The 23,040-nt window shown below is 41.1% G+C and overlaps 2 protein-coding genes across 3 annotated transcripts; one reads left to right on the top strand and one right to left on the bottom strand.

Moving 5' to 3' along the window:
- Nucleotides 1-1,895: 1,895 nt before the first annotated feature.
- On the top strand, nucleotides 1,896-13,150 carry tmem150b (transmembrane protein 150B). Its single transcript, XM_018763275.2, has 7 exons — nucleotides 1,896-1,980; nucleotides 8,429-8,508; nucleotides 8,605-8,664; nucleotides 9,249-9,316; nucleotides 9,853-9,980; nucleotides 11,266-11,443; nucleotides 12,139-13,150. Exons 2-7 carry the CDS (start codon nucleotides 8,444-8,446, stop codon nucleotides 12,339-12,341), a joined length of 702 nt encoding a protein of 233 aa, XP_018618791.1. The 5' UTR covers nucleotides 1,896-1,980; nucleotides 8,429-8,443; the 3' UTR covers nucleotides 12,342-13,150.
- A 257-nt stretch (nucleotides 13,151-13,407) lies between these two features.
- Nucleotides 13,408-22,600, bottom strand: LOC108940830 (SUN domain-containing protein 2-like). Of its 2 annotated transcripts, none has more exons than XM_018763222.2 (12): nucleotides 22,551-22,600; nucleotides 21,344-21,438; nucleotides 20,989-21,164; nucleotides 20,467-20,524; nucleotides 20,049-20,128; nucleotides 18,819-18,901; nucleotides 17,792-18,007; nucleotides 17,624-17,708; nucleotides 17,291-17,406; nucleotides 16,930-17,097; nucleotides 15,013-15,108; nucleotides 13,408-13,619 (listed from the first exon to the last, which is right to left on the bottom strand). In XM_018763222.2, the coding sequence occupies exons 1-12, from the start codon at nucleotides 22,596-22,598 to the stop codon at nucleotides 13,437-13,439; spliced, it is 1,404 nt and encodes a 467-aa protein (XP_018618738.1). In that variant the 5' UTR covers nucleotides 22,599-22,600; the 3' UTR covers nucleotides 13,408-13,436. The 2 variants fall into 2 exon arrangements, with proteins under 2 accessions (XP_018618738.1, XP_018618747.1); XM_018763231.2 differs by lacking the exon at nucleotides 22,551-22,600 and adding an exon at nucleotides 22,078-22,263.
- Between the last annotated feature and the right edge of the window lie 440 nt (nucleotides 22,601-23,040).

The following is a 23,040-nucleotide window of genomic DNA, read 5'->3' as shown; positions in this document are numbered from 1 at the left end:
TTAGTTTTTTTTTTTGAATGAGGTGTATTTTAATATACTTTTAATAATATCATTAAATTATATTAAAATCCTTTGCATTATCTTCATCCTTGATTTTTGCAAATGATCGATAGTTGCGATCCACATGATGTGGCATTCAGGGGGCTGGATTCTCAGGGTCTACAATTGATGGCTTCTACCTGCTGTGCACCCTCTCCATGTTGCTGCAAAAACCCTTCTTCAAGAAAGCCTCAGAAGAAACTGGTGCAAAAGGAGCTTCAGGCAGATTAGTGATGAGTTGCGTTGAATCAGTCCTCCACCGGATGATTGTTTTTCTTTTCTTCAGCCCCCCCAGATACTTAAGAGCCAAGGAAGCAATCCTGTAACAGCTGGGAAAACAAAATTGTAGACCACACCGGTAAGTAAACTGTTTTATGCTAATACTATGGATTTGGGTATGTTGCTGAGACAAAGCTTCAGTGTGTGTGCAAGCATATGATATTGCTCACTTCACCTGCCTCTTTTTTTATGGATGTGCTGTTAGGGCTGTTAGGGCTGTTGCTTTGCACTCACAGGACTCAGGTTCAAATCCCACCTTCTCCTTTCGTGCCCCTGAGTGAGCTACTTAACCTGAACTGTTCTATGTAAAAATGACCCAATGGTATAAATTGAATGGGGGGTGCGGTGGCGCAGTGGGTTGGACCAGGTCCTGCTCTCCAGTGGGTCTGGGGTTCAGAAAATGTGTGTGTGTGGTATAAATTGGTAAATCATTGTAAGAAGCTTTACATAGTGTATCACTTTGGAGCAAACATAACACACACACACACACACACACACAGACATTTTCTGAACCGCTTGTCCCATACGGGGTTGCGGGGAACCGGAGCCTAACCCAACAACTCAGGGCATAAGGCTGGAGGGGGAGGGGACACACCCAGGACGGGACGCCAGTCCGTCACAAGGCACCCCAAGCGGGACTGGAACCCCAGGACCTGGCCCAACCCACTGCGCCACCGTGCCCTCCTAAGCAAACATCACATGAATGAATAAATGTAAATATAATAAAATAAGGTAGGTTTATTCAGTGAAGTTTTGTTTAGTTTAACACTTTTTTTAATTTTGTAGGTTTTTTACTAATTTGTACTACTAGACGGAAGTGGAAAGCAACTTGTAGCTTCCTCATCTCTGTGCCATTTTCATATCACCTTTATTGTATCTTTACTGTCACATTATCAAACTGGAGAAACAAAGCAGTGTCACACTCACACCCTGTGTACAGCTGTAGTGAAAGTCAGAGTGTGATGTGTTGTTAAAATTTGATCTAAACATGATTTAAACATATGCCCTGATGATTATACATGCTTTAAAATTAAAATGTACGCTTCGAATGTATTGTGACTTAACTAAGTAGAAAAGTATTGCTAAATAGGCCTGTTGTGACACCTAGAAAGGACTAAATACGTGCAGGGCGCAGTGATTCCTGCACGTGCAAGACATGATATAAAATAAGAATAACAAGAAGTTGGGTGTTAGCTGCTTCTGCTTCGCGTGCAAAAAGTAAAAACTGGTGGTTTTGAGAACCAAGAGGTGGAAAGTTACCGACATGCCTAATTGTTATACGCCCCAAAATGAATTATGTATGAGCTTTGCAAATAAAGGAAGGTAGCAAGGACTGATCGGGGAGACATCCAGTAGTTTGGGGCTCTCCCATCGGCCAATGTCATAAAAAACCTTTGTGTGTCTGAGCGTTTTGTGTATAGGTGAAAAGGGCTCCTGCGCTGATTGGTTCCGGGTGGAGAGAATTTTCTTCTACAGTTTTGGGTGCTCGTCCGGGATGGTCAACCTCTGCCATCGGTGGCCCACTGTTGGAGGAATCCCAAGGAGGAGCCTTTATCCTAGGAGAACCACAGAGACCAGACCTGAGACAAAGAGAAGGACAGCTCTTTCCACGGCGTCCAGGCCACAGGGGCAGAGTACACCGTCAATTGGACCAATCAGCTGGTAGGACAGAATAGTTTTTTTTTTGTTTTCTTAAAATTGTATTGTCTCGAGGTTCAAGTTCTGTAGGTGAAAAGGTGCTCCAGATAGACAGGTTCAAGTCCTGTCTAGCGTCTACTCTAGTAGGGGTTCGAGTCCCACTACTGAGAAGTGTATAATGGGGGTTTGAATCCCACCACTGAGGTAAACGGGGGTCGCGCCCTCGGGCTGAGGTTCGAGTCCTCAGTTAGAGTCCGGACTGGTTGGGAGCCAGGTTATGTGTTTTGTATCCTCTTGTGGTATTTGTGTAAAAGGGAACCGTGTTCGATTATGTCTCTGGGACAGTAATTAGGAAAAAAAATGAATTAAGGTTGTTATGAGTATGATGGATTCTGGGTGTATGAGATAGCTGAATGAGGCTGTTTTGTTTGATGTTTGAGTGAATGACTCCTAAGCAATGAAGTAAGACTGCTTTGCTCTTCTAGGTTTGCCAGATCATCTGGTGTCCTGTCTCCGGCCAAATTAGGTGGTGTAAGGGGGTTCAGTTCCGTACATTAATTTGGGAAGACAGGGATGTTAGAATGAAGGGACCTAGGAGCTTGTGTACAGACATAAGGAATAGAACCAGTTAAAGACAAATACAGGCAGTCTCTGGATTACGAACAAGTTCTGTTCCTAAATCTGTCTTTAAGTCGAATTTATACTTAAGTCAGAACAGTTAGGTTCAGTGCATATCTAATGTCAGTTAGTCAAATTTTGTCTTAGTATATAGTCCCTTTCTATCCATAAAAACATTAAAGAAACACTTCCATATACACTAAAACATCTTTATGATAATAATACAGTAATAATAATAACACCATGTAATGATAACAATAATAATAAAAATAATGATAATAAATGTAACTACAGTCTTTATAATGGTGAGGGAGGAGGAGGAGGGAGTGTGTGTGTAGGTATAAAAAACATTAAAGAAAGTTTGCTTTTCCAATCTTTATTGGCGTTTCACCTTTTTCCGATTGCTTTATTATTTCCACTTTAGTTTCAGTCATGATCGTTTTCCTTTTCTTTGATGCATCACCATCACTTGCATCACATTTACGCTTTGGTGCTATAGTAAGGAGGGTAAAAACAAAAAAATTAAAGCCAAATACAGTAACACATGGGACACTGTTAATAGCAACATGGTCCGTGTCATACTGAGCAGACAGGAGACTGAGGTAGGTGTGTGTGTGTGTGTGTGTGTGGACCCAATCACGGGATCTTTATTGTCACCATACAAGGGAGCAGGCAAGATTGGTGATCAGGGACAGGCGCGGGTCGCTTGATGCACAAACGTAGGTCTTGGGGAAAAGCCGATGTCATAGTCGAGGAAGCGATGCAAGTGTCGGGAGCCGTGGATGTCAGGAGCAGGAATGAAGGAGTGAAGAGAACGAGGGACTTGGAAGGACGGGTAGGTTCTCGTGGGTTCACTCAAGAGCACAGTAGGAACGGGTTTCTCAAATGAGCTTGCGCAACCAGGGTGTGCAGGTGTGGCTTCTTTATACCCCACTGCTCTGATTTCAGGCAGGTGCAGATGTTCATGGTGAGGTCATGGGCCTGACAGTCCGACTGAAAAGAACAAAGTCTTTGTTCTACCTCAGGTTCACAAGCCAACGAACCACTGTAGACTTGCAATGTTTTAATGCGTGTGTCAAAGTAGCGTCCGTTTGTTATTACGCACCATTGTATGTCACTTGAATTTTTAATATGATAGGCTTTACGGGGGGGTGGTGGTCCGTAACTATGGGTTGTATGTAAGTTGGACGTTTGTAACCCAGGGACTGCCTGTAGGTGATTTTCTGAAGATGAGAAAGTGTAAACACATAGAGTGCAGATTGTGGTCAGGGTAGTAGGGATGGCAACAAGAAAGTCAAAGCAGGATCAGAGAAAGTAAAGAGAAAGAGTGAGAGGGAGCTTGAATGGTTAAGGTATTCCAAATACTCATTCCCTTGTAAGGTCGCCCAATTTTCCAGCAGAAAAGATAGCTGGGTTCTGAAGAATTATACAGGACCAAGGGAGGTGGCTGATGCAATATACCCAAGAACCCCGACTGTTCTGAATGCAGTTACTATCCTGTTCTCAATTCCTTCCAATAACAACTCCTTTTAATAACTGTTTGTTTTCTGTTATAGATCTAGTAATGTACTCTTTAATGCCTGTTCACCCTAAACTCACAGTACTGGGTTGTCTTTTACCTCTAGGGGAAACCACTGAATGTGGATGGCGATGCCTTACGGGTATGCCAAAGCACCCAGTGCGTAACTTATGAAATTGCGGAAGGGTTTGTCCTACTCTGAGAGAGCATGTTACTGTAGTGTGTTGATGATTTTTGATGCTTTAAATAAGAAATTTGAGCACTCCCAGTTTATCCAACTAAAGATGGCCATAAGGCCTTTAGGAAAAGTTGCAACTGGTCATACAACAGGAATGCCCTAACCCCATCAGGATGTCCTCTGGGACTAAATGTATACAACCATTATTGGGCATAGCAAAGCCTATAACTAAATTACGGATGCTGTCTGCCCTGGCGTGATTGGCTATTGTTGCCCATGGATCCAGGACTAAGCATGATGAGCTCAAATATTACATAATATGATACATAGTAACAGCTTTACCTTGACGGATGGACAGATTGACGTGGACAAATGAGGGAACAGATCTATTGAAATGATTCTTACCTATAATCCTTTCTGTTGGATGTGTGTTTCTTTTACTGTTATGTTGTATTGCCTGTGTGAAAAGTATGATTGCAAGAATTGCCTCTTCCATAATACCTGTAACCAATATAATGCAGTATGACGGAAACCTCTGTTGGATGAAGGTGAAGGTGATGACAGTCAATATGTGTGAGCATTTCATGCTCAAAGGGAGGAGTGTGGTGTTAAAATTTAATCTAAACATGATTTAAACATAGACTTTGATGATTATACATGCTTTAAAATCAAAATGTATGCTTAGAATGCATTGTGACTTAACTAAGTAGAAAAGCACTGACAAATAAGCCTGTTATGACACCCAGAAGTGACTAAATATGTGCAGGGCGCAGTGATTCCTGCATGTGCAAGATATTTACATTTACATTTATTCATTCACACTTGTCTCCAAAGCGACGTACATCTTATAGAAAATACAATGTGCATTACATTAGCAGGAAGAGAGACATACAGTAGATGCAGACGAGTGATTCTTAGGTGCAGTTAGTTTCTTTTGTTTATTTTGTTTCTTTTTAGTTTGTTTCTTTCCACCACATGAACCAATGTAGCTGCATAAAACTTTATGAGAACTTTGTCAGAAGTTCAAAAGATCTGATATGATATGAAATAAGAATAACAAGAAGTTGAGGGTTAGCTGCTTTTGCTTTGCACGCAAAAAGCAGAAACTGGTAGTTTTGAGAACCAAGAAGTGGAAAGTTACCAACATGCCTAATTGCTATGCCCTGAAATGAATTATTTCATTCAATTCAATTCACACACACACACATTTTCAGAACCGCTTGTCCCCTACGAGGTCACGGGGAATCGGAGCCTACCCGGCAACACAGGGCGTAAGGCCGGAGGGGGAGGGGACACACCCAGGACGGGACACCAGTCCGTCGCAAGGCACCCCAAGGGGGACTTGAACCCCAGACCCACTGGAGAGCAGGACTGTTGTCCAACCCACTGCGCCACTGCGCCACCGCACCCCCTACTCAATTCAATTCAGTTCAGTTCAATTTATTTTTACAGAGCACTCTTCTCATGCAGTGACACAGAGCGCTTTAACAGGCATAAGGCAAAAAAAGCAAATACATCAGAACAGAGAAACAAAGAAGACAGCTGACTACGGACTATCATAATATAATGCTTTTATAGAGCTTTAAGTATGCCTACTGGCCAGAGAGGAAAGGAACAAAAACTCCCAGCTAAAACTAGAGGGAGAAAAAACCTCTGGGGGTCCAAGTGCCAGTGGCTGCCCACCCCTCCTGGACATTCTAGATTAAATAAGACTTCTGAGCCAGTAATAATGGCATTGTTGCTGTTTGGTAGCTTGATTTCCCAGTGCACCAAGGTACACTATGTCTCATCCATTATGGCAGTTGGTCATCATCTTCAGTCAACATGAGGGTGCGTCTGTGACTGCCGGCTGACCTCCTGAGCTCTGATGTAGGGAGACAATGCTCAACAAGGAGAAATAGTTAGTAATTTATAACTTAAACAAGTAGATTTAATTTGCATTGCTATAGAGGTGGTAAAAACAAACACAGACAAGTGGAATTACATTTCAAGGTGGAATGCCTCAGTAAACATGTAAGTCTTTAGTCTGGATTTGAAGACAGAGAAAGATGGGGCATTTCTGACAGTAACTGGTAGACTATTCCACAGTTTAGGTGCTCTGTAACTAAAGGCGTGACCTCCTACTGAGGTCTTATTGATCACAGGTCCTTTAAGGTAACCTGCATCCAATGAACGAAGATATCATCCTGGGATATAAGAATCAATAATCTCACAAAGGTAAGAGGGACCAATGCCATGTACTGCCTTATAGGTCAAAAGTAGGATTTTATAACCAACTCCAAATGTAACCGGGAGCAAATGCAACGATTTAAGTACCTGTGTTATATGGTCGTACTTCCTGGTTCTAGTAACAGTTCTCGCAGCCGCATTTTGTACCAACTGTAGCCTGGATACAGTCTGGTATGGACACCCTGATAATAAAGCTTTACAATAGTCCAGCCTACTTGAAACAAAAACATGACCAGTTATAACTAATTAGTTATCAACTAACCAACTAATTATGTATGAGCTTTGTAAATGAAGGAAGGCAGCAAGGACTGATCGGGGAGACACCCAGTAGTTCGGGGCTTGCCCATCGGTCGGATGTTGTTGTAAAAAGCCCTTGTGTGTCTGAGTGTTTTGTGTATAGATGAAAAGGGCTTCTGCGCTGATTGGTTTCGGGTGGAGACAGTTTTCTTACACAAAACACTTTCTAAATTTTATAGTTTTTTTTTTTTTTTACAATTTGTACTGCTGAACAGAAGTGGAAAGCAACTTGTAGCTTCCTCATCTCTATGCCATGTTGAAATCACCTTTATTATATCTTTACTGTTACATTATCAAACTATGGAGAAACAAAGCAGTCTCACACTCACACCCTGTGTACAGCTGTAGTAAAAGTCAGAGTGTGATAACGGACTGTAATATAACGATTAGTGTCTATTTGTAGTCCTCAGTGGAAATGGGTAGCACTGAGCAAAGTTCATCCCCTCACCCCGATAAGTGCCACATCAGTGTAAAACACTGAAGAAGAAGGAAGAGTCCTTTCAAGGTGGCAGCTTGTATAAAAGGCCACCAGTGGGAGTGAGAAAGGTTGTCTCTGATTTTCATCTGTTGACCTACAAAACAGGGCTGTAAGTGTCAGTTATGGCTTGCTTTCCTTTTCCATTTTCTTATCTATTTCATTATACATTCAGTATCTATAATGTATTCGTTTCGCGTTGGCTTGTTTGGTGTACTTTCCAGATGTAGGCTACAGATATGGACATTTGGCTGCATCAGTTGTGGGACAGCGATTTTTTTTTCAACTGTTTCATGTCTGTTTTGTCACACTTTTTCCTGTGTTTTCATTCTCTCTGTTTTTAGGTAGGACACAAGTACCTGTGAATTGTCATGTAACCCACTTTCTCTGTCCTGCTTTTCTATCTTCCTTCTTTCTCTTGAATGAGTAGCTTCTTTTCATTGGGAATGTTCTTACAGCAAACTTTATTTGGTATACAAGTGGGTTTGATCCCCCCATGTTTGCTTTGGTTTCCTCCAAGTGCTCTGGTTTTGAAGGGGGGTGCGGTGGCGCGGTGGCGCAGTGGGTTGGACCACGGTCCTGCTCTCCGGTGGGTCTGGGGTTCGAGTCCCGCTTGGGGTGCCTTGCGACGGACTGGCGTCCCGTCCTGGGTGTGTCCCCTTCCCCCTCCGGCCTTACGCCCTGTGTTACCCCGGTTCCCCGTGACCCTGTATGGGACAAGCGGTTCTGAAACTGCGTGTGTGTGTGTGCGCGCGCGTGCGCGCGCGCTCTGGTTTTCTCCCATGGTCCAAAGACATACAATTCAGGTGTATTATTGACGCTAAACTGTCGGTAGCCTTAGCCGCTTTGTTAGCCATTGCTGGTTCCAAGGACCATTGTCTCCTGGGTAAAATGGTGAGAGCTGACGTCAGGAAGGGCATCTGGTTGTAAAATCTCTGCTCCAACCACACTTCCAAATGCCATGGCACTTGGTGGTAAAACGGCCAAACCTGGATTCTCGTGGAAAAATGCACCGTATAACTGAGTACTAGTAGTAGTACATAAATTCTCTAAGTATATTTTCATGACGGTCAAAGATAAAGACATGTTAGTCTTTCTTCATTAATTTTGTCACAGTAATGTTTTTAGAAAATAATTTGTGTGGTTGCTCTACTAGAAATTACAATCCAGGATGTGGGCCTGGGCTTTACTACCAGTCCTCTTAGCTGTGGCAGGGACCCTGGGAATCTGGGTAGTGTAAGTATCACTTTATTCTTCACTAGTGTGCCAGCATGATCTACGGTACATAAAATATGCTAACATCCACTAACGTCACTCCTTTTCTCCATACAGTTTTGGAATTGCCGTATCGAATGGAACAGTTAATTTGACAGTTGAATTTCCATATATAAGGTATGCAAATGTTTTTTGTTTACTTTCAGTTACTTTTAATTGTAAGTAGATTATTATTTTTCAATCTCTTCACATATGTTGTGCAAAATATTCATAGTTCACTGCTTAATGCCAAAGCATATGCATCAGAAGTTTTTAACTACATGATTGCAAGTTCAGGTCCCATTAGATATCTTATCAAGAAGAGCCTTTGCTTCGTATGGAAAAAAATATATTATTTTTAATCTTGGTATGATCTGTTGGATGAAGTAATTAAGTAATAAATTAAAAATGGTCATAGTTCTCAAAATTATTCTGTTCTCAAATACAGAACAGTGAGTCAAAACTATATACTATTACTATAATACAAATTTATTAAAAGCACATTTAAATACTAGTGAGTACAAACTGTATATATTATTAGTAGTTGTGGGTTTCCCATGCATTTATGAATGAAAAATTTTAAAAAATCAATTCTCTATTCTCTGCTGTTTCATGCAATAACAGCAAGTATATTTTACAGTTTTTAAAAATATATTTGGTTCTGTGTGAATGTCTTATTTGTTTTCAAACAGCACTTTTGTACTTTTGTCTCCTTCTCTCAGTACATGTGGCTCCTACAACCCCCAAAGCTGTTTGTTTGCTCAGATCATCAACCTCTGTGCTGTTCTAGGTGAGTTTATGTGTTTTTTTTCTTCAATACAATTAAAGTTTATCATATCATTGATTTCTTTAAAGTTAATATCAGTATTTGCCTCTTTTCAAATAGAAGTTTGCAGTCCAGTCCAAAAAGTTTAACAATGAGACACAAGCAAAAGAAATGTTGAATAGTTTTGGGACTCCTTTCATGAAAAGCACATCATCTATATGCATCTTAATTAAATGGGGAATCTGGGCAGATTCGATGGAATAATTTATATAACCCCCCCCCCAACCTTTGTTATACGATATTTATTGGGTATCATCCAAATTTTTTCTGATCATTTGTTTCCCAAATGAGGACTTCCAATACAATGTAACAGTGAGAATATTGTTAACCTGCAACAAGGTTTTTAAAAATGTATTATTACATCCATGGCTCAAAATATCCTTTCATTGTTGTCTTATACAAGCTGTAATTCTTTCAGTGTTTCTAATATCTCTGTCCTTTAATCACATCTTTACACACTTTCCTTTTCTCATAACTGGCTTACCTCTTCCTCTCTTCAGTGGTGTGGATCGTGGTGTTACGCTTCCAGCAGATTAGAGACTATGGGCACAAGAGTAAGGTCAACGTGGCTAGTGTGGTACTGGGCTTCATCTCTGCCTTGGGCATCTCCTTTGTTGGCAATTTTCAGGTATGTAATTTCCATTGTTAGGTGTACAAGTACACTGATATCGCTGCAGATTGTTGCTATATGCACTGTGTTACAAAGGGTTACAAAGATACAGACGTGTTCCAGTTTATGCTTAACTGCATTTTATTTAGCATTCTATGTTCAAAAATTTCAGTTTGCAGCAGAGCAAACACGACCTACATTTTCGCATCCAGTATATAGGTGCCAGTAAAACACACCCAAATGGAACTCCATAATTCCACTTGCTTCCTCAGTGTTTAAAGCTCATATCTTGAACAACTGAAAAAAAGTCATGTTATATCTGTTTTATGTGGCACAGCGGGTAAAGTTGGTGCCTCACTAAACCTGAGCTGTTTGATGGGAGTGGGTTTGTATCCAGCTTGGGGTGTGTGGGGTTTCCATATTCTACCCATGTTTGCACCCCGCAGACATGCATGGGAGAAGGTAGTGATAAACCATGTTCTCCCATACCATGGAAACCCCATTATGAGTTGGAATTGACTCAATAGCACTTCCATCCATCCATGTCTGTTTTATTAAGCTTTTGTTGATTATGACTTATTGACTCTGTGAGACTGGAGTGACAAAAAAAAAAAAAACAAAACGTGAACAGACATATGGTCTCTGCAGTATTTGTAAGATGAGTAGCCAGTGCATAGTATTTCATAAGAGAGCAGACATAATTTGTTTAATGAAAATGGCTAGATGAATTTCTGTTAAATGAAGAAGCCACATTTTATGGGAAAAATAATTTGGCCCGCTATCCCTCAAAAAGTAACCCACACACATACACTGGCTGAAACCGCTTGCTCCAAGCGGGGTCGCGGCGAACCGGAGCCAAACCCGGCAACACAGGGTGCAAGTGAGGGGGAGGGGACACACCAAGGATGGGATGCCAGTCCGTCACAAAGCACCCCAAGCAAAGCTCGAACCCCAGACCCGCCAGAGAGCGGGACCCGGCCAAGCCCGCTGTGCCACTACACCCCCCGTATATAAAAATATTTAAAAATAATGAACGCTTTTAGAAAATCTATTGATGGACCTTTCTGATGTTCTCTTTTCGCAAATTTTTTACACCGAATTTGAGTTTTGAAACTGTAATTACCCCTGAGTTCAAACTGATTAGGAGTAGTAGAGCTTTGTATTTCCTGAAAGAATCTTTTTCTGAGATTGCAAGAGTGTTGTTCTGCTCACTGTCTATGGACAAAAAAAGATCAGTACAGTATTCCACAGGCTACATTTATTTGGCATGATTCTTTTGTGTCCCCCACCACATCTTTTTAAGCAAACAGTTGTCATGGGAGCACACCTGTTCGGGGCCTTTCTGGCCTTTTATGTGGGCGTGATCTACTTCTGGCTGCAGCTGTGGCTCACCTACAAGGTAGAGCCATCTCAAGATCGGTGCTGGGTGGGCCCACTCCGGGCCATCTTCTGTACAGTCTGCACCGTCCTTATTGTCGTTAGTATCCTTCATGCAGTGTCTTGCATCATTGGGAAGAATTGGGGGTGGGTGGGGGGTCTTACACTTAACACAATGTTGGTAATAGAGTTTAGCTAACAGTACAAAATTTCTGTAACTTACAAAATAATGTAGCAGGACTTACTTCAGCACAAATACTTTTTCTACAAATATTTTTTCAATGTCAAGTCTATTAGCTTATGACTACTGAGGATTAAGTAGTGGGAGGGTCCTGCTCTTTCATACATGGAAAGATCATTGACTTACTCCAGTAAAACATCCAACTCTATAAATCAGTGACGTTGTTTAAGCAACAACAATGCTAATAATAAACCCTCTCACCTTAGTCAATACCATGAACACCTAAATTTACATATTTAGCTCACACTTTTCTCCAAAGTGAATCAAAATGTTAACCTACCTACATTTGTTTGCCCATTTATACAGCTGAGTATTTTTACTGGAGCAGAATTAGAATAAGTGCCTTGCTTACTGGTACTACAACAGGTCAGAGCTGAACCTGCAACCAGCTCCAACGGCTACACCGTCAACTGCTCCTGCTTAAAATCTTAAAATCTAAAGCATTTATTTTTGTTTACCGTATCTCAGTATGTCAGCCTGTCTTCATAACATCCATGTTTATTTTCCTGTGTGTCTTTCATGCCTGGGTTATTACTCTTTGACCCTGCCTCCACCCAGTGTCAATTTTGCACAACAATCACCTTCGGTCAGCAGCTGCCATCTGCGAGTGGTTGGCGGTCATGTCTTTCTTTATGCTGTTTGGCCTCTTTGCCGCTGAGTTCCGGCACATTGACTGCCACCGGCTCACTGTGCAGACGCAGACAAAGGCTGGTAAACCCCGGGAGAATGGTGGGGGGTTTGAGATTGCAGGCACTGCATAGTGTTTACATTCTTATGCGTGTACAGAGCTATTTGCAGACTGAGTACCTGCATATTGTGCATAGATTGTTATTGTTTATAATATACAATGTTTAATTAAAAGTAATTTTGATGACTTCACCGAGGAAAACCCAACCACATTCAATGCCTTACTAAGGAAGCAAACAGATTTCATGAAATTTCATGTTGTATCTATACTGAACATTAAATATTGAAGGTCAGGGAAGGAAAAAGTATGTGATCCTACAATTTTAGTAATGCATAGAACAGGAATTTTAACCAAATGCTTCCCAGATCTGCACAGCAGTTGAGAGATATTTTAGCCCATTCCTTTTTACAGAATTGTTTTATTTAATTTATGTATCTAGGATGTTTTGCATGAAGCTTTCATTTCAGTAGCACTGAGGTGAGGACTCTGACTTGGCCATTTTGAAATGCAGAATTTCTTTTCTTTAAAGCCATTCTTTAAATACAGGTTTATTCCTGTATTTGGGGTCATTGACCCTGCGAGACTCAGCTTCTTTGGAATTTCAGATCATAGCCCTGATGCTCTGATATTATCCTTTAAAATTTCCCAATACAATGTGGAATTTTTTTGTTACCTCAAGGCAATGAGGTAGTAAAGTAGCCCCACACCATTGTTCTCCCTCTATGGATGCTTTGCAATTGGGGGATGTTTTGGCATTGGTATGCTGTAAACTTTTATCATGTGCACATTGTGCATGTTATTCAGTCATAAATTCATTAATAATGATTTAAGTTCACAACATTTTTTCCACAATGGTTCCATTAATCATTTCAAAATGTTGGAACTGAGGCCTCCGTAAAACTTCTACTTATTCCTTACCTTTTTTTAAACTGTCTATTCCGATTCTTATTTTATAAGATGTTACAAATGCCTTTGAATATTCGAGGTTATAAAAAAGATTTACTGAACATAATATATTTTTTAAACGCCCAGGCCCTTTTATAAAGTGCAGTAGTAATAATTGACAAATTCAGAAAACATGTCTGAATATGAAGACACCATGAAGTCTAATCCAATAAATAATTTTTCAGTTGGTCATTTATTATCCTTGACAAAAAAATCTTGTGAATTAAAGATGTGAATGAAACTCTGTATCGGTAGTGTTAGCTCTTTCTGTCCGAGATGAAGTTGTGCCTCTTAATTTAGTAGGCTCTCCATGAACCCTGAAACGATACACACAGGTGTATTCTGGGTGACCCCAGTTGCTCATGATTTTCAGCTCGACTGCACTGTGGATCATCTTCGCAGGGATCTGAAATACAAAATAAACACAGTCACAAGTAAGCAAATAAGCAAAATTTGGTCTGTTTTTACTTTCATTTTTCAGTTCCCCACTCTTTTGATGATGATGATGATGATGATGATTATTCTTCTTCTTCTTCTTCTTCTTCTTCTTATTATTATTGTTGTTATTATTATTAATAATGTAGAGTAGTAGTATTGTAACTTGGGGTATGTACATACAATGTTCACACTTTTCTAATCTTACAGTCAACAACACTTTGGTCACAATAAGGTACAGTTGGTTCCCGACTTCTGAACTATGGAGTAACAAACTTTTTGCTGATGTAAACTATTGAGGCAAGCATACTGATTCAAATCTCGTGGCAAAGCATCAGCCAATGTACTGATAGACAGATTGTGAATAGCAAGAAAAGAAGCAAACAGGTCATCCTCTGTCTTCCACATCTATCACACACAGACATTTTCTGAACCGCTTGTCCCATACAGGGTCGCGGGGAACCGGAGCCTAACCCGGCAACTCAGGGCGTAAGGCCGGAGGGGGAGGGGACACACCCAGGACGGGACACCAGTCCGTCGCAAGGCACCCCAAGCGGGACTTGGAACCCCAGACCCACTGGAGAGTAGGACCCGGTCCAACCCACCGCACCCCCTTTCCACAGCTATCAATACAAGCAAAATTATAAGACATTTTCAAAAAAAAAATTATATGAAATTATTAAAAAAAATTTTCCTGTATTGGGTATTTAGCATGCTATGTACTTGGCGTTTCTTATTTACACTGTGCCGTGAATACTCCTGCCAGGGCACTCAAAATGCCCTGTTGCATGTACAAGCCAGCCCGATACCACAGGGCTCTTTTCCCTCTTGCTTTCCACAATCTGCTGAATTTCAGAGACAGACAGCTCTGCTCCTGTCAGAAAAACCCCACTGTGACTTCCCACCATGCAGAGCTGTTTTGGTGGTTGAAATCTATGTGTGCATTTATTCATTTAGCACATGCTTTTCTCCAAAGTGATGTACAACTCAGTAAACAACAGAGTTATGGATGCAGACATCATATAGTCACTTATTCCAATACGTCCATGTTTGCCAGTGTACACTGCACAAGTATCTGAGTGTATAACTGATGATGAGCCCATGGCACACTCTGAAACATGACTTACAAACTTTTTGAGTAACGAACCAACTCTTGGTTCCAATAGATTCATAAGTCGGGAACCAATCGTACACATACAGCATATATAGTTCACACAATATATCAACAGGACCCAAAAAGTATCTACTAACACAGACGCTGAAAAGGAAGCCTGACAACTAATATTGCACTTATTTTCTTTTTTGTTCTTATTTATTTTCAGCAGGATGATACAGATGGTGACAAGGTCACCACTATGTCTCACCGGCAATTCAAACGTCTGGATGGGCTCTCTGTTTTGGTCATATGTAAATGTTCCTAACCATGTTGTCTCTTCTTCCTCTTTTTCAGTGGATAATGCCTACAGAAATTGAAAAAAATAATAACAATAATTAAAAGGCAACACAGTTATACATGTATATTAGTGATACCAACTTCCTTTCTTGGAAAATTATTACAAGCTTCCCTTGCATAATGAGCATAGTTTCTAAAAATCTGAATTTTGATAAAAACAACCTAAAGGAGTGTGTGTGGCTACCCTGTGATGGACTGGCATCTGTCGGCGATGTACCCTGACTGGCCTAGTGCCCTGTGCTTCCAGATATGGCTCTGGAACACCATGACCCTGCATTAGGACAAGCTGTTATCAATAGTGAATGAGTGGATAATTAAGATACTTCATTTCTCAACATTCTAGAACTCATTTTCACAATTAAATGTTCACCCTCAACTCTCCTGAGCCCTATGCATTTAGGATAGGCTCTGGACCACTCTTGACTCTGCATTAGGACAAACGATTATTGTGAGTTAAATAGGGAAAATATACAATACGTTCCAAGGGCACAGAAGGCTCACCAATTTAACATGCAAAATCTGTCTTATCTTTTAAACACGGAAAATGCAAGTCTGAGCTTAAGACCCGCATGTTGAAAATGACTTACATGTGACACATTTTTTTGTATTCCTTTTCCCCTTTCCCTCAAAATAATTTATATTATGCTTATTTTCTCTTGCTCACAAGGGTTTTGTCCAGTTGCTCTGGCTTCATCCCAGAGTCCAAAGACACATGTTTCAGGCCAATAGGTGACTCTGAATTTGCCCCTATTGTATGTATGTGAATGAAAGAGTGTGTGTATAACTGTCCAGCAATGGACTGCCATACTGTCCACCATGAAGCATGCTTCACATGCTGTGTTATTACTTCTAAATGCTTTTTAATTTTGTTTTTCTGTTATAATTTTTAAATGCTGATAGTTAATATAAATTGGTTTATATTTTTAACAAATACATCTTAATAAAAACTGATTTTTATTATTATTAGTTGTAGCAGTAGTATAACACTACCGAGCAAAGCAATTCTAATTACACTAATTACTCATAATACGTGTAACCCCTCTTTGCTGAGTTATTAGTGAAGTAATATTAGAGATAAATGACTGGTAAATTGAATCACACAAAGTCATTTATAACAATACTGCGTTTCAAAAGAACTCTATGCCCTTTATTACTCAGACACACATCATCTGAAACCGCTTGTCCTGTATGGGGTCGTGGGGAGCCAGAGCCTAACCCAGCAACACAGGGCAGAAGAGGACACACCCAGAACGGGACGCCAGTCCATCACAAGGCACCCCAAGCAGGACTCGAACCCCAGACCCACCGGAGAGTAGGACCCGGTTAAATCCACTGTGCCATTGCACCACCACACCCCCCTACCCCTTTATTACTTGAAATTTTAAACTGATAGGTAAGGCTTTCCTTGGCCTTTTCGGCTTTTAGCACTTTCTTCTTCTTGCTTTAGGTATCATTATTATAGACAATACAGAGTTGTGAGAGATTCTGAGAGGTGACTGGAAGCCGACACACAGGTGAAGAACCGCAGAGATGTATGGGATAAGACATGCCACCCATAGCGGGGGTGACTGCCCACCTTGTGTCATACTTGACTTTGCTGAGGCATGTATTTTAAATTGAAATTTCTGTTTTCATACAATGTTCCTCCATATGTGAGCCATAGCTCATGGAAATTTCAGGGCACACATTTTATTTGGTCGCAAGTCCACATTCTCGTAAAATGATTGTTCGTCATACAAGGGAAGCCTGTATACACCCTGTAATATAATGACACATCAGTGTCTTTGCTCCTTTGTTGGATTCAAGCAGTATAATCTGTGGCACTCACGTAAACAGCAAAGTCTTTTGGAGCACTGTTGATGTGGCCGCTGGGTGAAAGTGACTGGGGCAGGTGTTCCAGGGTGACATGGGTGATATAAATGGGATACGACAACGAGATCCCAAGAAAGCCTTGACTGCCTTGAAAAGCCCAGCACTTCCCTGGATACACCTCAGGCTGGTAGAGAAGGAGTAGGGTTTGGGGGAGATGTTAGAGCTTAGTGACTATTGCTACTGTCAGCACTGTGTAATATTCCAAGAACATTATCTGGCAATGACAACTGAAGGAAACAGAAGCAAAGGCAGGATGGGAGAAAGATTTGAGGACAGAGACACGTGACACACAGATAATGAAGGAAAGGGCATGTTACTTGAATGACTGAGCGAGGACCCTCAGAGGTGTAATGAAGCGGAAAACCAAACAGGGGGAAGTGGCCTGCTCTGATCTGGTAGGTTGGTGAATGGTGCTGAAAGATCACACTACCACCTACATAAACAAGCACATAAACAGGAAAGGTTGTCAAAAAACTGTCCTCAGCACCATATCTCCTCTTTGCATTTTTTCCACACAGCACTAACAAATTTTAATTGTTGAATGGCATTGTGGATGGTTCAACTGAATATATACACAATATATGGCTAGCAAGACTGAAAAAAGGCAGGTGTAATCTAAGGGCCATATGGGTGACTCCTAATTCCCAAACCTGCAGACTCCAGGGCGTAGTCTGCCATTCCGATCCTGTCTGCTTGGTACAGGCTCAGTGCCTGTTGTACAATCTGCTGTACATCCTGTGGAAGATACAATGGATCCATAAAAATAATTTCCATTAGCTTGACCTAAACTGGTATAGTGCATATAAACCCATTTTGACCTCCACAGTGGCTACACCAGCACACTTTTCCTCCAGGGTCTCCAACTTTCTTCTGTACATGTCTGCCCTTTCTTTCTCTTCTGCCAGCCTATCAAGAAGCTTCTTCTCCAGACTCTGTAGCACATCTTCAATTTTTGGCTGCTGCACTGTAGCATCACTGCTCTCAGCTTGGGAGGACAGGAGCTCCATAACTCGGCGGGAGATTGTAGTCAACAGCTGTGGCATACACACACACAGATGGCACACGGTGAATAAACAAGTTAATACTAGAACAATATGAGCTACACACACCATGTTGTATGGTCATATACTATATACTAATCTAACTGCATTTCCAAACATGTACACTAGCGCTCAAAAGTTCTGGAATCACTCATAAATGTTAAAGTTTTTGATATTCAACATACACAGGATAAGACGTTACACCCCATGCCCACATTACAGCAGCTATATAAAAGGCCTAGTCCAACCGACCTCACCATGAAGCCACAAAGACACCCGGCATTGCCATTATACATCTCCACGAATCACGAACAAGCGGCTTAATCTCCTCCCCCAACCACTACATCTACCAGAGGGTGCCAACATGGGTATTTCATTGAGGTTGTAAAGTGGGAGCCTCCCTTTATTGGTGTTTTGTTGAGACACCTCAGGAAGGCTGAACAGTGAAGTCTGGAACGTCCCAGACCCACCTCCCTCCACACACGCTAGACAACCTCCACCCACAGCAAACACACAAACTCAAACCATGCCAATTATCAATACCACACCTCCATACATAGCAGCAAAAGCTGCCTCCCATTGCTAGCCACCTGCACTAACTTTTGCTGGCCGTTACACACCTTGCTCCAACATGAAACCCTAACTGCTCTGTTCTCTTCTCAACCATAACACTGACTCGCCATCTCAGCAGCCTCAGACAGGGTAAAGTCTCCAAGAGATGTAAATAAAAGGTTAAACAATGATTGAGGATAGAGAGGTAAAACTGACAGAGAGAGGAGCACAGATAACTAAGGGTGAAGCTCACCTGTGGAAAAGCAGGGCCAGGTAAAGTAGTTCCTGAGAAGTTTGCTGGGAGCTTGGAGAGAGATGGCCACCAGTACCAAATACCTTGACATAAAAAGACCAAAGTGCTCCAGTGTTACTGAATGTATGCTTTTCTATATAAAAACAGGCATCTCTCGAGTTACGAAATTAATCCGTTCCTGAAAATGGTGCGGATGTCGAGATTTTGGATGTTGAAATCCTATTTCCCATTATTTTAAATGGTAAGAAAATAATGCGTTCCCAGATCATCTGGAAATCCCAAGGAAATTCCCCCAAATGTCATTTGAAACACATTTAGATTTATTCATTTAGTAGATGCTTTTCTCCATAATGAAGTACATCTCAGATAACAATATAAAAGTGCATTACACCTGTTACCTTTTCTGTCCTGATTCCAGACCATGGTCAGAAAACCCAGGGTAGTTTTCTGTCTCCGCTGAAAACTCCAGGGCAGTTTTTACTGCTCCGGGGTAATTCCAACTTTTTAATTGATCAGTTCTCTGCAGGATGAGCAATAAACCAAGCAGGAATCCACTGAGCATGTCACATTTATTGTGAACAACTTTCTAAAACTGCGCACTGCAGCTAAATCGTGCATACAAGGCCAAAAAAACCATCAGCTAAACTTTTCCTCTTACTTGTTTTGCTGTTTCTGCAATCATTCAATTACATAACACATCGAATATGGCTAACGGACACTCCTGTGGAATTTCATACAATTCCCATAACGTCCCATTATCTTAAAGCAGCACTCAAACATTCCTAACACGCCAACAGACAGATCTGGATGCAGATGCACCTACTACAGTACATTACTGCACTTCTGCTTCACTCATGCAACACGGACATGCTTTGGATAATTTTATCCTAATTTTTGGTTCTATAAATTGAACATTGGGTGTCAAAAGGCAAGCGCCTTTAAACCAAAATTTCGGATAAAGACAATTCGTAAATCGAGGGATGCCTGTATATAAATACACAGACTCGCACACACATGCGCGCACGCACGGACACACACACACGGAGTGAATAGTTCACAATGATGTTAGCACTGTTCTCTTGGTGTAACTATCGCAACTGGCTGAATATGACAGTACTGTTTTCTACATATACAGTATACCGGTTAACCAGCCTGACAAAGAAGTGTGTCAAAGCTGTTTGTGTCTGATTTGAATTAGTAATGTCACAACTGCATTTACCTAAAACTCACCAAAAGCCAGAAGGAAAAAGAAGATGATCAGAATGGCTTTCTTCATGGCAGGTGTCCATCTGAACGTGATCCTAATGTCCCTGGAGACATGGTACATTGAGTCAAGTGTAAAATGCAGTACTAGCTTGTAAAATGCATCCCTACAATGACTTCTGCTATCCTAAAATAAACACGAGTGTTTGATCATAAATAGCTAAATTCACTGATCAGTCACCTTGTTCACTAATGAATGTCCAAGTCCATTAATAAAACCCTGTCTTTACTAATAAATAGCCTTAGATGTTCGTTGAGCCTTTCATGTACTCAGGTAATACAAATTCAATAACTGGTCATTTTGCAGCAAATAAATAACCTAGAGAGCCCTCATAGATCCCCATCTGTCTCCCTGAGCCGGGAGACAGCTTTTTTTGTGCAATACCTGATGAAGACACGGAGTCGTGCAAAGCTAGTAGCTGCAGTACTGGCTAGGGATGTAACTGTGGAAGAGGAGACAAAGAAACAACTTGAGTCATGGAGTTAAAGTTTAGAAAGTTCATTTAATGACTTTGTCCTGTAATTCGTGTCTCTGTGTCAATGACCATTGGAGGGATAGAGATGTAGACACGTGATTCACAAAATAGTCAATTTGTCCAGTGCTGCTGTTTTTGTCTCCATACAATATATGGATAGCTCTATGTAGCAAGTTTTTTATTTTTTCATTTTGTTTATGGAAAGTAATGAAGCTTTATAGAGCAGATAGGATGTCAGAAAAGAGATGTGTTTCGAGACTCTTGAATGTTGAGAGGGATTCATCTGTTATGAGTGAGAGAAGGAGCTGATAACAGCACAAGCCAGAACAGAGAACCTAATTATATAACAACAATGTTTAGCTGTATATTTTTTCATATCTCAACTGGATGTAAATATGTATCTGGGCTTGTAGCAGATGCACATAACTCACTCCAGCCTTTGTCACTGGGTATCTCCTCCTCGACGCAATAGTCAGATGAGTGTTCATGAGCCTCTATAGGAGTGTCCATGGACTTGCTGGAGGTATGAGCTCTGGCAGCGGTGGCTGGGACTGGTGACTTACCTGTCATGCAGACAGGGCAGTGTCGTGACCCCTGTCCTGGGCTCCTATCAATGAAAGAAATAGGGTTAAGCTCATCATGTATACTGAAGGGTGGGGAAAAATATAGTCAGACTCCAAGAAAAGGGGTAAAAATGTGAAACCAAGTGCACATAGTACAATTCAAGTCTCAATGCCATTGCCATGAGAGCATGAGGAAACCTGCTTACCCACAAGTCAACTGTACCTGATAGGACTGTCCCGGTACGAGCCAGTTGCATCACCATCTGACCCATAATAACCCAAGGAAGCAAGTCTAGGGCTTCGTCTGGACATTATGGCCTTGGTGGAATAGAGACAAACACAATGATAACTTTCAGGTTCACATTTAACCAATTACTTTACCAGTTTCTTTACCATTAATTTAACGATACCACTTATACCATAACGTCACCAGTATCACATTTCTCTGCCATTTGTTCTGTCACACCAACTAATCTATTTTCCAGCACATCTCTTATTATCTGTTTTGTTATTTAATTGCTAAGATTCTCACAGGCACTTCATTTTGCTCATTTATACTTTCATATTATTTAATAACCCTTTTTAGAAGAATTAGTCTCCTGCTTAAAAGTACTACTACATGAGACTCAGTTTACATGGGGCCCTGTGAGGCTCTCGATTTCACTCTAAACAAATCTTTGTTTTTTTTTTTTTTTTAATTGCAGATCTTTATACTGATGTGATTAATCACTTTAATACTTTCACTTTTTCTTGTGCACAGGGCTCACAGGTGGAGCATTAATAATAATCAGAGTATTGATCAGTTAAGATTGACAAATACTGCAAACAAGTAAATAATGCAATTCAAAAAGAAAAATTGCACATTTGTTGCAATTTCTTGCGCAGCCAGGTCCTTCTTTGCTGAGGAAGCCTGAAAAATAGCGGAAAGAAAACAGCATTTCCTCGATATAAACGTACCTGAGTATTTCCGCAAACGTCTACGTACAAAAATAGTTTCTGAAAATGTGATAAGTTTTCTATATTAAAATAAACTCCAAATCAATCCTTTTTCTCGTGGCGTCTTAATTTGTTGTGATCACCAGGGCTGTGACGTCATATCGTTACCCTGGCAACGTCGTAGGAACAGACAATGCGTAGGTAGACAAATATTCTAATTAGTTAATAGAATAGAATATACTGTGTCCTGCGATGGACGGGCGTCCCGTCCACGGTGTGCGCCCTCAGCCTTGCGTTCCAAAGATTCCGGGATAGGCTCCGGTTCACCGCTACCCTCAGGACAGGTGTGGTTATTGAAGTTAGGTGGATTAATAATAATAATAATAAGGATCATATGGAAGATCACGAATCGATCCCTGTTCATGGACGAATTGCCGTTGCAATATAGTACCACTGGGTCAAATCCGATTTAATTTTTGCGATCTTATACCCACTGCAAATCGTGTCCAGTCCTTTGTTACGTATCCCTTCGTCATGACCATTATTAAGCACAACAGATAACGTGTGTTACACATCCTGCCCTTCCTGCTTTATCATAACGCGTCTGTTAAGACCCACAGGGACAATACCCCTACGGGCCAGAGGAGGCGCCACTCAGTGCCACGAGCCCAGATCCATGCTGCACCTTGTGGTGTTCTTGCATTGGCGTACCGCTAGTTGGCGCTCGGGGTTTTGCGAATGCGATTGCAGCGAGATAGTAGAAGAGGGAGAAGAAGAGAGGCGAGCGCGGGCACGTGGCGATGTTTGTGTGGTGTGTTCCGTGCTTGTTCGTTATCTTTATTAGATTCTTTAAAAAGAATAATTTTCCCGCTTCCCTTGTCTGCTGAAAACACAACACACCTGCTGGTTAGTGAGGTATAAAAGGAGCAAGCAGCCAAGGATGGATCGCAGACTCAGTGTTTCTGTAGCGCTCGTCGTTTTAGC

This window comes from Scleropages formosus, chromosome 3, assembly GCF_900964775.1.
Source record: "Scleropages formosus chromosome 3, fSclFor1.1, whole genome shotgun sequence".
NCBI lineage: Eukaryota > Metazoa > Chordata > Actinopteri > Osteoglossiformes > Osteoglossidae > Scleropages > Scleropages formosus.
The sequence above is the reverse complement of the archived record's forward strand: the minus strand, read 5'-3'. Positions and strand labels throughout refer to the sequence as shown.